The sequence below is a fragment of the Blastomyces dermatitidis genome (genome assembly GCF_000003525.1).
Source record: "Blastomyces dermatitidis ER-3 genomic scaffold supercont1.3, whole genome shotgun sequence".
Classification (NCBI taxonomy): Eukaryota; Fungi; Ascomycota; class Eurotiomycetes; order Onygenales; family Ajellomycetaceae; genus Blastomyces; species Blastomyces dermatitidis.
Window position 1 is genome coordinate 1,455,309 of NW_025544776.1, and position 16,729 is coordinate 1,472,037.

General features: G+C 38.1%; 3 protein-coding genes across 3 annotated transcripts; 1 reads left to right on the plus strand and 2 right to left on the minus strand.

Annotated features, from left to right (window-relative positions):
* Window positions 1-126: 126 nt before the first annotated feature.
* Window positions 127-2,374, minus strand: BDCG_02794 (polyadenylation factor subunit CstF64). Its single transcript, XM_045418360.1, has 3 exons — window positions 2,336-2,374; window positions 1,706-2,276; window positions 127-1,634 (listed from the first exon to the last, which is right to left on the minus strand). The coding sequence occupies exons 2-3, from the start codon at window positions 1,755-1,757 to the stop codon at window positions 766-768; spliced, it is 921 nt and encodes a 306-aa protein (XP_045274960.1). The 5' UTR covers window positions 1,758-2,276; window positions 2,336-2,374; the 3' UTR covers window positions 127-765.
* BDCG_02795 (prohibitin-2) lies at window positions 1,986-3,992 on the plus strand. The gene is made up of 4 exons (XM_045418361.1): window positions 1,986-2,286; window positions 2,356-2,424; window positions 2,488-2,843; window positions 2,935-3,992. The coding sequence occupies exons 1-4, from the start codon at window positions 2,106-2,108 to the stop codon at window positions 3,259-3,261; spliced, it is 933 nt and encodes a 310-aa protein (XP_045274961.1). The 5' UTR covers window positions 1,986-2,105; the 3' UTR covers window positions 3,262-3,992.
* BDCG_02796 (uncharacterized protein) lies at window positions 3,905-6,575 on the minus strand. The gene is made up of 2 exons (XM_045418362.1): window positions 5,257-6,575; window positions 3,905-5,174 (listed from the first exon to the last, which is right to left on the minus strand). The coding sequence occupies exons 1-2, from the start codon at window positions 5,383-5,385 to the stop codon at window positions 4,362-4,364; spliced, it is 942 nt and encodes a 313-aa protein (XP_045274962.1). The 5' UTR covers window positions 5,386-6,575; the 3' UTR covers window positions 3,905-4,361.
* Between the last annotated feature and the right edge of the window lie 10,154 nt (window positions 6,576-16,729).

Genomic DNA, 16,729 nt, shown 5'->3' on the forward strand with positions numbered 1-16,729 from the left:
TCGGATGAAAAGAGACAATTAGTCGAATAGCGCAACAACGCCGTCGAACTCAACAGGAATGTCCCAATGATAATGCATAAAATTGTGTAACAATCAAGGGGAAGTTCAAATGTCAAATTAACTTTCCCTAGAAGCGCGATCCTCCTGCAAAGGCATAGAATGTTTAAAGGGGATTAGAGCTTGTTCGTAAGCTTGCTATTTGTTATAGGAAGGGAAATTCAGGGTTGCATCAAAGATAGATAGGGACATAATACGCAGTAGTTGACTTCAGTTATATCCACTGGCCATTGGAGGACACGAGTTGGATTCATGCGGAGTGGAATCTGGACGTCGACTGCAGAAATCAATCTTGGCGATACTTTTTGGTTGCGACAGAATTTTAGCGCCTGCCGCGCGCCTATCAATTACAAGCATCACGGAACATGTATACGCCAACTACACTCCTACGTTCCACAAATGCGACTCGATAGGCGTATGTTCACAAAGAGGTCATTTACAAAAACGTGCGGAAGTAATTTCTTGCTATCAAATTTGTATAAAATGACAGAACGCCGTTTAGAGAAAAGTGTATCTTGCCCTAATTTTGCCCTTATGACCAGTACCAGTAACAGCATAGCAAAAGAAAAACGTGCAAAGTCATAAAAATAAATATTAAAAGTACCACCGCCATTGCGCCAAATCCCCGTATCATCCACTATAAGCATAAGTTTTCAGCTTGACGAGACACTGTAAACAGGTATGCGATGCATGGAACACAATCCATAACTATCGCATCCCTCCTTGCATTAACTGCTGCCTCAGTAACATTATCTGGCTACGCTCCGTTGGTGGCAGCGCATCTATCGCAGATTGTGGCATGCTCAATACCTGTTGTAGCAGCTCGTCATGGCTAGGGATCTGTGATGGGGCGGGCTGTTGCTGTGGTAGGGGTTGAGATTGAGGAGGCATTTGAGGTGGCGCGAAAGGAGTATGTTGTACAGGGGGCGTAGATATTTGACCAGGGATCGGTGGATATGGTTGGAACTGTTGAGGCATCTGAGGTGTCGCTTGTGGCGGAGGCTGTTGAGGCTGTGACGCTTGCTCAACGACAGAGCCAAGGACGCTGTAATCAACAAGATTCATGAGTAACAGCGCTTGGAATATGGCATAGGCAAGATGGGGGGCTTGTCTCAATAGCTCCGTTGCGCGAGCTGGGTCTGCCATCACCAGTGACTTCATCTGCGTAATAACGTCGAGAAGTTGAGGAGCGGGGAGGGAAGCGAGAGTTTGTGATATCGCGTTAGGGCAAGTGAGGTTTGGCGGAAGTTCTGTTCCTGGAGGTAATGGTGGCAGTACAGGTGCCTGCGACTGGTCTTGTCCCTGCATCCCCTGCATCATACCCATCTGAGATTGTTGGGGGTAGTCAGGCGGTACGGAGTCTTTCTCATTGTTATGTGGCCAATCCACTCTTATCTTGCGACCCATAATTTCATAATCATTCAGATTTCGTACGGCAGAAGCAGCAGCGTCTGCGTCCGCAAAGTCGGCAAATCCATATCCCTTTGGTTTTCCGGTTTCGGGGTTTATCATCAACCGGAATTTCGTAACAGTGCCCGCGGAGCTGAGAATGTCTTTCACCTGCTCTTCCGTAAGATCTGCAACGATTGTAAGCCAAGCTACCACTGTAATACTATGTGTGCAATGGGCTAAATAAAAAATGACTTACTGTAGGGGATATTCCCAAGGAAAACGCTTTTACCGAAGCGCTCTGGAGGCATTTCCAAAGTCGCACCCCTTTAGGCGCTTGCTTAAAGGGCCGTAGCAGCAAAAGTCAACGATATAATTCTCCGCGACAGTAGTGAATACCAGCTCTGAATACTCAGTTCGGTTGACGGTGTTTTAGTCGTGTGCTGTAAAATACAAGGCCCATCGAAAGCTGGAACGTACTGCGATTGAGGCGTCGTAGAACCATTGGGAAACCCAATCTCACACCTTCCCTAATAAAGTTTAGCGGCATTAAACCCGAACTTTTGATCTCAATCCGCGAGACCAGCTTTCGATGTCAGTCAGTCAACCAGTCCGAACCAGCTGGAATTCCTTTTCCAATTCTTCTTTTTGGCATCATCATGGCTGGAGATCCTCGTGAGACGTGGGCTAGGTTGCAGCAGTCCCTGCAGCAGCAGCGGGCAAAAGGCGGATTTGGTGGAGGCTTTCCGGGTGGCAGCCCCAAGAAAGCTTTCGGATCAGCTGGAGCATTGATTGCGGTTGGATTGGGAGCATATGTTTTCATGAATTCCCTGTTCAACGGTAAGTCATCAGATTTGCTCTTTGCAGAGAAAAATCAAGTTTAACTAACCCTATTCTCCGTTTTCCTAGTTGACGGTGGTCATCGAGCAATCAAGTACACGAGAATAAGCGGCGTGAAGAAGGAAATCTACAATGAAGGTGGGTTTTGATTCATCCAATTTTGTACCTAGGAGTTTCTCTCTAAAACTTATTTGAATAAAGGAACCCATCTCCGGATCCCATGGTTCGAAACTCCTATCATCTACGACGTTCGCGCGAAGCCAAGAAATGTTGCCTCCCTCACAGGAACCAAGGACTTACAGATGGTGAACATCACCTGCCGTGTCCTTTCCCGCCCAAGAGTCGAGGCTTTACCGCAGATATATCGTACTTTAGGAACCGATTTTGATGAAAGGGTTCTTCCATCCATCGTCAATGAGGTTCTGAAGGCTGTGGTGGCTCAATTCAACGCCAGTCAACTTATCACTCAGCGAGAGAACGTCGCTCGTCTTGTCCGTGATAACCTATCTAGACGTGCTGCTCGTTTCAACATCGTTCTTGATGATGTTTCCCTAACGGTATGAAAGAGAAATGTTTCCTCCTGCGGCTTCGTGTCGTTTCTGTTTGGCTTTTCATCAATAACTAACTATATTATTTCCTCAACAACAGCATCTTGCATTCTCACCCGAATTCACTGCAGCTGTTGAAGCCAAACAAGTTGCTCAACAGGAAGCCCAGCGAGCCGCGTTCGTCGTCGACAAAGCCCGTCAAGAAAAGCAAGCAACCGTTGTGCGAGCACAGGGTGAGGCCCGTTCTGCCCAGTTGATTGGAGACGCCATCAAAAAGAGCAAGAGTTACATCGAGCTGCGGAAACTTGAAAACGCGCGGAATATTGCTACGATCCTGCAGGAAGCTGGTGGAAAGAACAAGCTCTACTTGGATTCAGAGGGCTTGGGACTTAACGTCAATGTTAAACCCGACACCTCTGATAGTTAGAGCTTTGGGGAGCCATTGAGAGGAGGGCAGGGGCTACAACAGTGCCTTTATTGTTGATAAAGAGGGGTGTGGGACCGGTTTCTAGCATTATCGGAAATAATCTTGTTTTTGAATTTGGAGTGTGGTGGTGTGAGATGAAGATTGTCCATTCCTAATCTCAGCAATTCTTCTGTCCGCCACCTTCCGTCCGAAAGCTCCAAAACATCGAATGTATCTGAAGGGGAGTTGGTCATGTATAAATATCATAGCTAGCCGCTATTCTTTTTTCTCTTTGTTGCCATTACTGTTTAAACTGTTACTATTACTGGAAAGTGAATCGAAAAAATACAAGCATCTCCTATATCAAAATAATCTTACCTTTATAGTTCGTTGCGCACTTTATCGAATATCCCATTATTTGCCAACAAGACCTATGTCCGTTCATTCACAACTACTACTATCTCAGCGAGAGGGTGTTAATTCACACAAAACACAAAATGGCCTAGTACGTCGTATGTTTGTTCTTCCAATACCTGATTAAAACTGTGTGCAGAGCTTGAGACATTCCCTGCGTCGAAATTTGGAATAACTTTCCCCAGCACACTCAGGCTATCATCAGGGTGGTATATATGAATATTCGAGTGAACATGAATTACCAACTAGGGCGTAAAAAATTTAAATGTATTGAATATTCCATTACGTTCATCTATCGTTAAATAGGTCATTCATTGCATTGGTAAACTATCATTTCTGAGCGAATACATGATCGTCATCAACCACGAGAAGTGAAGTGAAGTCTCTAAAACCTAGACATACTACTCCGTCTTCATTCTCTTCCTTCTCTTTTCTCTCTGAAAATGAAAATGGCATAGCAAATCGCAAAAATAAGACGGGAGCACGAAACAAAAAAACAGAAAATGGTGTGGGAAAGGGGTTTGCATTCAAAGGGAAAGGGAATTAACAATGTAGACAGAGCACAGTTCCATGGCAATCCATCTTCACGAATTGCCCCTTTGCAGTAATGTAAAAAGTATCCGAAGAATCGGTGGAAACAATCAGTAGTCCACGAGCACATTCTGGCAGGAGGAGCAACAAATCAGATGGGCCATTGGCTAAACTATTTACAAAATTGCCAAGTCAATTGTAGCGGCCCTCGGGGTAACCTCTATGATTGCCGGGCCAGCAATGATGATATTGTCAGCAATAGATCCCCGAGCCTCGGAGTTGGTGAGGAAAACGTATGACTGCCCGCTGACCACCGACGGAATGGCGACAGCAAAGAGTAGGTCAACAGGCTCAACCAGAACACTGACGATATCGAGGCCACTAACGAAAGTGAGGAAGAGTGAACCTCCGCCGATATTAACATTCCTTCCGACACGGAAGTGGGCGCGAGAGGAAATAGCGTGGGGCCCGGGCTGGGTTGGAATCAACGTTGGGAATGCCCGGAATGGAAGGGAGGCATTCTGCTGAGGGCACGATACGATAAAAGAAGCAGCCAAAGAAAAGATAGCATTGGTATCAATTGGCGTGCCGGTAACCTTGGCTGAGGAGATCAGGTTGAGACTGTTACGGAGGACGGATTGGTGGAGGCCTTCCGAGACTAGAATAGCACCTGCTTGTGTAAGAATATCCTTATTCGTGATAACCCTCGCACCGCCCAAATAAGCGGAGGTACCAATGCCTTCCAGGATAGATGCCAGTGCAAGGAAGCTGTGAATATCGGTGTACGGGAAATTATATTCACAGGCTGAAACGGGGACAACTCCTGCAGCTCTGAGAGCTTGTGTAAGGAACACTACATGATTCTCCTCATCCTGAGCAATAAATCCCAGCTGCTGGAACAGTCTGGCATCAAACCCAGCCTGACGGAAATGGTTCTCCGTGAATCGAGAGAGTGCGCCCTTGTAGAAAACATTCTCAAGATGCTCGAGCTATACAAAAAAAAAACCCCACAATTAGCTATGGGGCATCATTCTAGCTAGGGAACTAAAATGAAGTGTGATGGCCACTTACAGTCAGGGCAAATTGAAGGATATCCACATCCGTAAATCCCCGTTCTACCTGGGGCGCTTTCAAAGGCGCACTAAAGACACCTGAAAGACCGGGAACTCCAATAAACGCGCTGCGTAGAAAGGACTTCATAGTTCGATTTTGTTAGACCAAAAAAGGAATGACAGAATAAAATATTAAAGGCGCATAAAAATAAAATACTAAAAATCGGGAATATGACGGCAAGAAATTGAACGAGTGGTGACCAACACACCAAAAGATAGAATATCAGAAAAAATGAGAGTGGGAATAGAGACAACTTCAAAGCTTGCGGATGATACTTAGACAAAAAGTGGAGATAGATCTTGGGGGAAAATGGCCCCTTTTTACATTGCCAGTCAAAACACCCAAGCTCAATTCGATTGACTAGCTTCCATCCTCACTATTTCTAAAGGCAGCGAGTAGGGGCGCTGCGATGCATTCCTTTGCAGAATCAGACTCCTTGAGACGCTTTCTAAGTGGATATATAGTCGCTTTGAGGCACATGAGACGTTAAATGTAGTGTCAAATAAGGTAAATGCCCTGAGTGTGGCACGCGGACAGGGACAGGTATCTCTTTGTGGCGCAGTGAAGCTTCGTTCAGACACAGACCTAAACCAGTTGCCAGATTAGGATTCAAAATCATCAGGCCATTTTCAGATATGAAGGCATCTCATCCGCATTTGTTATGGCGTGTAGAAGTTGGAAGTTTTAAATAGCTTGGTTAGGAAATTTGTCAGAAAAGCTGTAGATATGAGACGTTTGCTCCCATCTTCAAGCAAGAAGTAAGAATGTGTAATCATCGAAAGAGGAGAAAGCAACGCGCATCACCCTCGTATTCGAATTAAAAGTCATATTGTCAATAGCAGCTTCAGACATTTGCGGGCTGCGTGGGGCATTACCCCTGGTGAAGCTGTGTTCTCCTCTCTCATTCATAGCAAAGATTCTAATCTGCAGGAGCACTGCTGATTAATGTCCATTCTTGAATCTCTTCGGGCCTCCAGGCTAAACATCGATCAATGGGTGGGTTGCCTTTCCATCAAAAAAAAAAAAAAAAAAAAAAAAAAAGAAAAAAAAAGAAAAAAAAAAAGTAAGATCGGGATTCAAAGCCACGCGGGAACTCCGCTCAGGACAATATATTTGCGGTCGTCGCCTGTTTGACGCCAGTTTCAGGTTGGTAGTTTGTGACTGGGAATAAGCCACACACGCCACTCCTCTGTAGGGTGAAACCACGGATAAGCATCAATTCGAGCTACAAGCTTGAATTTCGCTTGTGATTGAGTATTCCTGCGCAATTATCACACTGTTGCAGGGTATTTAATATATCAGAGCAGAGTAGTAGAGAAAAGGCTTATGATGAGCTAATTGTCACGTGATTATCATTTACAGACTGTAGTTGTTAAGAATTACAGTCAACAACAAGCATCAAATGCTCGCTTACGCTCGCTTTTCTGCTTGCGCAGCCCCCTCTACCACTTCCACCCTCCCCCCCAACCACTCCCTACCCCCCCTTTACCACCCCTTCCACCCCTTACCCTCTACCCCCTCTACCACCACCACCACCTCTACCACCCCTACCACCCCTACCACCCCTACCACCCCTACCACCCCTACCACCTCTACCACCACCACCTCTACCGCCTCTACCACCCTCTCCCCCTACCACCCTCTTCCACTCCGTATCACCCTGTATCACCCCTACCACCCCTTCTACCCCTTACCCTCTACCCCCTCTACCACCACCACCGCCTCTACCGCCTCTACCGCCCCGCAATCCCCCTCTATCACCATCATCATCTCTACCGCCTCACAACCTCCTTTATCACTTTCATTCTCTATCTCTACTCACTGTTATCACCCTTTTCATCTCTTTCACTCTCTACTCTCTCATCATCATCATTATCATCATCTCTACTTCTTCTACTACTCTCTTTCACTCTGTATCATCTCTATCACTATTATCAGATTAATCAGAGCTGTACAGATTGCAGAGTCAGCTATTCAATCTCATTCATGAATTCAAAGAGATATATATGACATCACATGAGATTTTATTACAGAGTATTTAGCAGTATATACTATAAATACAGAGATCAAAATATGATAGAGATAGTAAGAGAGAAGTAGAGATAGTGAAAGTAATAGAAGAGACTGTAGAGTAGTAGAGATAATAATAATGATAGAGAGACTAGAGAGTGAAAAAGATAACAGAGAGAGATAATAGAGATAATAGAAGTGAGAGAGATAATAGAGATGATAAGAGAGAAATAGAATAATAAGATAAGAATAGAGATAGAGAGTGAAAGTGATAGAGAGTGCTGTGAGATAGTAAAGACAGTGATAGTGATAGAGAGTAGAGGTGATAGAGATGATAGAGATGATAAGAGTGAGTGATAAGATGAGAATAGAAATATGAAGTGAAAGTGATAGAGAGTGCTACAGCCTACAGAGTGTTAAAGACAGTGATAATAATAGAGAGTAAATAGAGTAGTGCAATTAACAGGCATTCACTACATATTCATGAATTTTTGATGAAGTGCATGTAATGTCACATAAGGTCATGTTACAGAGCATTTTACTCAGAAAAGTTAGTTTTTCTATAATATATAGAGAGATATATAGAGAGATGTCTGAATATATTTAAATATTATTTTATTAATTGCAGTATAGAGAATATCTATTATAACTAGACTAACTACTGAAATTATAAATTTCATATTTAATCTGATTTAATCTGATTTTATACCTTTTTTAATATAAGTTTCACAGAACTAAACATTAAAAAAACTTAAAAAGTGACTAGAAATTAAAACTTAGTATCTTTTGTGATGATTAGTGAGGCACTGAGCCTGCTGAGTACTGTCATCATTGATTCACTGCATGTGCTAGGCCTGTTGCAGCAGTGATGCTGCTGCTTCAGAGATGATATACTCTCTCATCACTTTTACACTCTCTCACACTGCTTCAATGACCAGTCACTCAATCTATAAAAACCTGTTTCACATTCTTATAATAATCACACACTCTCTTCTTCTCTTTTCTCTCTCTTCTTCTTTCTCTTTCTCTCATGCTCACTCATACTCACTCACTCATGTCTGAAAGTACTGCTCTCTCTCTTCTGCAGAGAGATGATACTGTCTTACTCAGCTCTCATCTCTTTTTCTTTCTGTGTCTGTGAAGTTGCTGAGCAGTTATCTTCTGATGATCTTGTAAGCTGCTACTTCATTAATTTCTGAGTCATTCACACTATCTCTCACAGTGTTACTTCACTTAATCTGAAGTCTAGACTGCTGTAAGAATAAGTACTCGCAGGCGATTATTCGGGTGTTTGCAGCTTGATGTGATATGTACTGTTAACTACTAGAAGTATTCACAGTTGTCACGCTCCCGGCCGCGCCAAGGCCCCGTTGCGGTTCCACACGGCCCATTGCTTTCATGCGGATGATTTCATTCTGTCTGAACCGGTTTCCAACCGCCCTATGACATCATTTGAATATATCATAGAAAGATCCGATTGATGAATATGAGAACCTCACTTCTATATGAGGTCAGCAGATTACTCTTCCTTGACAATGAGACACTGCTAAGGTATCACTCCAGCTATTCTCACTCATGAAATGAGAGAAGGGTATTCACTCATTGTCTATATAGAATAGCTAGATACTAGCTTCTCATTAAAGAAGTCAGTGATTCATTTTACTTCTACTGAAATATATACAAGAGTTACTGCATATCTCATACAATCTTCTTAGTATACTAAGTATTATATCTGTGATATTCTTACAATAACTCTGTAGTCTATGAGCTTGCTATTTAAGCAAAATAGTCAAGCTCACTTATACAGCTTCTTAAAATAACTATCTCTATATATCACTGCTGACTAGTCACTGCTTCAGTTCTGTATATTATAATTTGAATTACTTAATCTGATTATATGTTTGAATCAGTTGAGCTCTAACAGACTGATATAATCTTATACACCTGCACTGAGACTGATCTGACTTCATTCTCTGAGAGAAACACTATATCATTTTCTAGAGTGTGTACATCTCTACTCTAACAGAAATCTGAGATTTCTGAAACTACTGTGCATTTTGATATAAGCTCTTCAACTACTCTATCACTGTCACAGTCTCTACACATCTACATCTATTATGAAGATAGAGAGATTAAGATCAGAGATTCACTGAGATATAAGAGAAATATCTTATCTGAATTTCACAGCTTTATCTGTATTCTTGAACAGAAATTCCACCTTAATCTGAGCCAGTATAATACTCATAAGATATGAGTAATATATGCTGTCAACCTTCTTGAAGATATCTCTGCAACTACTTAAATTATTAAGAAGAGAGAGCTTGAGTATATCAATACTATTATAACTTAGAAAGAATTCAAGAACTTTCTACTGAATCAAATTGAAGATTACTGTAACTACAGCTTCATGATAATATAGTGATTCAACTTATTATATCAATAAGATGATAAAAATTCTTTCAATTTCAATACAAGATTTGAAGAATATTGAGAGAAACTGACTGATGATTTGAATCAATTAAAAACACAGCTTTATCTCATAAAGCTAATCTATAAGATACAGACAATGATATTATAATATCAGAGTTTATTAATTAATTATACTAAGCTTATCAATCTGACTTTCTGAATCTATTTGAATAATTAATTCTCTGAGAAAAAGATTAATAAGATCTCTTCTAAATAATCAATGATGAGATCTAAACAGTACTATAATAACTTCAGTGTGAAGAAAGTAAAGAAGAATTTTAAGTATTCTGATTCTTCACTCACTGTGAAGAAATATTAAAAAAGATTTGATAAAGATCTCTGTTTCAACTGTGAAGCTGATAATTACTATGTCAGTGATTGTAAGAAGCTGAAGAAGAGAAGAAACTGAGAAGATATCTTCTCAAAGTTAACTTCTCTTCTGATAAATATATCTGTGAAAGATAATGAAGAGAAAGAAATAAAGAATTAATAATTCTCACATCTTCAAGTTTATGTTACAATCACAATATATACTCTGAATGAGAAGATATCAGTGAGATGTTTACTTGACTTCAGAGTGAATATCAACTTCATATTCTATTTCTTTTCTTTGATGAAGAATTGAAAGAAGATAGATTCATCAGATCATGTGAAATTTATGAATGAAATAAAATGTTATCATTTTAATATAATTTAAGCAAAGTGTGTGATTACAGACTTAGAAGAAATCTTTAAGAAGAGTAGTCTGCTTCTTCACACAGTTAATATCATAGATGAGAATGTTATTCTAGATCTTCTGTGATTGAGAGAAAATAATTCTCTCATTGACTGAGTCACTCAGATGTGACAGTACTGTCTCACTAATGAAGAGATAGTGATAGAGAAATCTGAAGAGTTTCATTAGAAGAATCTTGAGAAAAAGATTGAGTCAATATACTGCATAGCAGGTGATTGAAACTTGAGAACAGATGAAGAAGTCATTACTCTCACTGCAAGATTGACAGCAGTATCTGTTATTAAAGATGAATATATATAACATCTCTTTACAGATTTTAAGAATGTCTTTTCAGAAAGAGAAGCAGCAAAGTTTTCTGATATCAAGATATGATATAAGATTTATCTTGAAGACAGTGCAATGATACTGTACAGGCCTCTTTACAACTTATCTGTAAAGAAATTGAATGTTCTGTATAAATATCTTAAAGAAGCATAATCAAAGAACTGAATATATTTATTAAAGAGTTCAGCAGAGATGTCTATACTCTTTATACTTAAGAAGAATGATAGACTACAGAGGCCTTAATAAGATGATGATTAAGAATTGCTATTTACTACTATTGATTAATAAGATGATCAATCAATTATCTGAAGCAAAGATGTTCTCAAAGATTGATATACAGAATATCTATCATAGAATCAGGATTAATGAAGATGATGTTTGAAAAACAGCTTTTCATATCAAGTACAGCAATTTTGAATATCTTGTTTTATCTTTTGATCTTTGTAACACTTCAGTCATCTTTCAGATCTATATAAATGAGACACTACAGAGTCTTATTGACATCTTCTGCATAGTATATCTGAACAACATTTTAATCTTCTCAAAAATAGAGAAAGAACATGATATTCATGTTCAAGAAGTGTTGAGTCACTTAAGACAGTATTAACTCTATACAAACACTGAAAAATGCTCATTCTACATGCAGGAGATTGATTTCTTAGATTATATTATTGAGATAAATGACATTTCAATGAATAGGAGCTGAGTCTCTGTTATTGAGAACTGACTGACACTGCAGACATATCATGAGATACAGATATTTCTAGAATTTGCAAATTTCTACAGATAATTCATCTATATATATTCACAGATTACTGCCCTTCTTACAGATCTGTTAAAGAGAAGTGTGAAAGACAGAAAAACAGAATCATTTACTCTCACTCAAGACACTGTGCAGATATTTGTGAAATTGAAATAAGCTTTCACAGATATCACAATACTGAATTATTTTAACTCTGACTTGCTCAGTCAGTGTGAGACTGATGCATCTGAGAATGAGATCTGTGAAATCTTTTCACAGTTGACACTGAAGATCTTTCAACATTGAAAGAATCAGAGAATAATCATCTCTGAAGAAACAGATAATGAATTATCTGTGAGAGAAGACTTTTTTACAGAGTCTATAAGATACTGTGAATGAAGATCAGTGATCTTCTTCTTCAAGAAGTTATCACTCACACAGAGAAGATATGATACTCATGATCAGAAGATGTTAGTAATTATTAAATTCTTTAAGATCTGATGATATTATCTTCAGAGTAGTAAGTACTCAGTGTAAGTTCTCACTGATTATACAAATCTGCATTACTTCTTGATAATAAAGAGCTTGATAGAACATCAAGTCAGATGAGTGAAGCTGCTTTCAGAGTATGATTTCTATATCTGATACTGTTCAGATTGACTTAATTCTGTCAATACACTGTCTAGACAGTCTGATTATAATATTATTGATGCAGAGAAGAATTTTATAAAAGAATCTCTATCATCACTGCAGAAGAAGCTGACTGCAGGGAATTGAGATTCTCTAAAGCTTGAGAACAGCACTGAAGAGACAGCTATGTGACTCAGTATAGAAGATGAAAGAGAATTCAGGTCTCTGTGAGAGACTGACACTGAAGATCATGAGCTTCTCATGTCATATCTTACAATCATTAAATTGACAAAGAATGAAACAGTCTACAATCTTTCAATCTGACTACTTTTGAAATTCATTGATAAGTTACAGAAGAGGAATGTCTCTACTGCAGCTTGAATTCAGAAGTTGAAGAAGAAAGAGTTCAGTTTGAACTTGAAAAAGACAGACTCTGAGCAGGGTGATACTGCTAAGAAATTAAGTCACTGATAACTAGAAGAATGTAAACTTCTACTGCTGAATAATTCAGTCTTTGTTTCTCATAGCAGAACAGTGCATCAGAAGTTATTGAGAATTCATTATAATGATTTTCATACAGAGCACTTCAGATTAGAGAAGACTGAGAAGCTTCTAAAATGTAAATACACTTGAGACAAGCTCTGAGCAGATGTTAAAGAGTATGTTAAGACTTACAATATCTGCTAAAGAATAAAGATTTTATGATATAAGTAATACAGTAAGTTGATGTCACTGCCTGTTTCAAAGAGCTTATAACAGAATCTATCAATGAATTTCATAGTTGATCTGCTGAAGTCAACAAGAGTTAAAGAATATAACTCAATTTTAGTTATTGTTAATCACTTTATAAAGATGATCAGATATATCTTTACTTATAAAAAGATTAAAGCCTCTGAATTGACTGACCTGTTTTTAGATATCATTATTTATAATCACAGTGCTCTGAAATTATTGATAACAGATCAAGAATTTCTCTTCATCAGTAAATACTGATTGGCTTTTTACTATCATCTTATAATAAGATATCTTCTCAGTACTGCATTTCATCTGCAGACTGATGACCAGACTGAACATCAGAATCAGACACTAGAACAGCATCTTTGAGTGTTCTATTCATATTATCAGAATGATTGACTTAAACATCTTCTAATCACTGAATTCATATATAATAATATAAAGAATGTAATCTTAAAGATATCTTCTTTCTATGCTTATTATGAATATAATTCTTCATTACTCAGTGATGTTGTGAATAACATTTCAAAGAGAAAAATAGGCAGTCAGAATGTCAGACAGGTACAGAGAATGAAGTATTTCTCAGTATCAGAAGTAAAAGCAAGATTGAAACTTTTAAATAAAATTCATAAGAAGATAGTGAAAAGCATTCATCATGCTCAGAAGCAGCAGATGAAATACTATAATTAAAAACATCTTTCAATGAAGTTCTTAATAGAGAATCAAGTACTACTTTCAGCAAAGAATATCAAGATAATAAGACTGTGTAAGAAGCTCAGTGAGTGATGACTAGAATCTTTCTCAGTAATAAGAATAATGAGTAAGCAGATATATAAGTTGAAATTACTCACAGAATTGAAATTAATTCATTCTGTTTTTCACATTTTCTATTTGAAGCTCTATAAGCAATGCTTCAGAGCAGAGCTGTCTTAACTAAATGATATTGAGATTAAGAGTGATACTGAATATCTTGTGAAGAAAATATTGAACAAGTGAACATATTATAGCAAGCTTCAATATCTCATTAAATAAGAAGATTATTCATTATCAGAGAATTCATGAGAACTGCTTAAGCATTTGAAAAATGCTGAGAAAGAGATTGCAATCTATGAGATGACTAGTAGAGACTGCCCTGTTACATGCCAGAGACATTGAGTAAGAAATGCCGCTTGAGACTTCTCATTTTTCTCAAAGAGTTTTTTAGAGATGATCTCGCGGTGATGAGTCAGCGCCTTGTAGCACTCTTCTTCTATTTTCTTTCAAAGGGTTTTTTAGAAGTTTAATGAGACTATACAAGTGTAAAATTCCTGAAGCAGTTAATAAGAAAAAGAAAGAGATATTTGAAACTAATAAAAAGATTAATATTAATTGATCTGTAAGCTGCTGCTAATCTAATAAGACTGCAGCTCACTGAAAAAGTAAAAAGAGAGAATCTCAGAATCTACTTATCAATAATTATACTCTTATTAAACTCATTCTTCACTGTTAAAGTCTTCAGCACTAGTATCTTTGTCTGCTGAGAAGTTAGCACTGCAGCACTGCAGAAGAGTATAAGAAATGCATAAAATATCAACTTATTAACTTACAAAACATCTCAGTCATCTGCTTCAGTTGAAGTGAGATTCTCTTCAATCAGTGATTGATCTCTATGACACTTTCAACAGCAGTGCTGACTGATCTCTTCTTAAGATCAGTCATTCTGAGATGTTTTTTCATCTTAGAGATTCACACTTTCACCTTCTTTTACAGATAAGCAAGAAAGATCTTCTCAGTCTTGACAGAATTTATCAACACTTGAAGCTCTGAGATTCTTGCTCTGTACTGCTTGAGTATCTAGACTTCTTATCAGAACTGACACAACATCTTTCTATGAGATGATACTTACAGAGAGATAGAAGTCATTGTTACAGACACAACAGAAACAATAGAAGTGAGAGAAGAGATAGATGTATAAAATCCTCTTCTTCTTCAGCTGCTTAACACAGTGCAGACAAGTAGCAGTGCTGATTAGAGACTGCACTGAAGCCTTCTCACAGAAAGAAGATAAAGAAACTGCAGGACTCTGCAGACTTAACTTAGCAGTATTCTGAGCAGGGCTTGAGTGTGCTGCAGAAGAAGAACTACAGATTGAGCTTCTCAGAGTCACTGTTCTCAGAATCAAGCTCTTCTCAGATTTCTCTCTGAATGATCACACAGGGTCATACATCACTGTATTGACTGAGAGAGAGAACAGTGTTGCAATGATGATAAGAGAAATGAGAGATGAACTGAACATGAACAAACTAACTGACAGAAGAGATGACATCTCACTGCAAGGCACAGTGACTATCACCACAGCTGTAAAAGAAGCAGGAGAAGAAGAAGATGTGACAATGAGAGTAGTGCTCTCACAGCTTATTGATGCCACTGTCTTCATCTTCAACCTGACTTTCTTAACAGTTACAGAGACTGCTGCTGTATCATGAAGACATTTATTACTCACTAGAAAATATCAGAATAAGTTCTTAATTATTCTTCAAGAATGATACTTTCATGCACTCACTATTATGATTGAGAGAGAAAGAAAGAAAAATGTTTCATGAGAGAGAAGATCTTTTTGAAAAATCCTGTCACTACTATTAGCTTTGTCTCTAAAACACATCACTTTTGCAGAGAATTTCATACATAGAATGAAATATATTAAGAGATCTGTAAGTCACTTGTTAACTACATTTTTCACATTTCAAATTGATATATAAGAAACTCACTTATCACATATTTGATTTGAATGATGATGAGAAAAGAAAGATCTATACAGTTAGTAGAAAAACTCATCTATTTCTTTATATCACATGCAGTACACATACTGTTAATCAGTTGATAACTGTTGCTATATAATAAAGATAATTTCTAATTCAGTAATCTTAAGAGTATAGAGACTATACTCTTAAAGAGAAGAGCATTGTCATACTCTCAGCTATATCATGACTCTGTTATAATTTCACACAGCTCATTGCTTTCATATGAATAATTTCATTCTGTCTGAACTGATTTTCAACTGCTCTATGACATTATTTAGATATATCATAGAAAGATCTGATTGATGAATATGAGAACTTCACTTCTATACAAGATCAGCAGATTACTCTTTCTTAGCAATGAGATGCCACTGAGGTATCACTCTGACTATTCTCACTTATGAAATAAGAGAAGGGTATCTGCTCATTGTCTATATAGAATAGCTAGATACTGGCTTCTCATCAAAGAAGTCAGTGATTCATTTTACTTCTACTGAAATATACATAAGAGTTACTGTGTGTCTCATACAATCTTCTTAGTATACTAAGTATCATATCTGTGATATTCTTGCAATAACTCTGTAGCCTATGAGCTCACTATTTAAGCAAGATAGTCAAGCTCACTTATACAGCTTCTCAAAACAACTACCTCTACGTGTCGCTGCTGACTAGTCACTGCTTCGGTTCCGCACGTTACAACAGTAGAAAGATAAAATGTAGAGATTAAATGTACAATAGCATTCAAGCTGAGTTATGAATAGTATTCATGAACTTCAGTTTATATAGTTGTGTGTAGTCAAGAGCTGCTAGCTCTATTAATTATATAAGAGATAGAAATAGAGATAAAGAATTTATAAAAAGCAGAATTTCTTACATATTCTTCTCTCTCTAAGACTTTGTCTATGAAGTCTTTCACTGAGTGACTTTATAGAATCAGCTCAGTACTGCAGTGATACTCACTAAAAACTTTTCATATCTATAAAAAATCTCAGTGAGAAAAAATTCCTT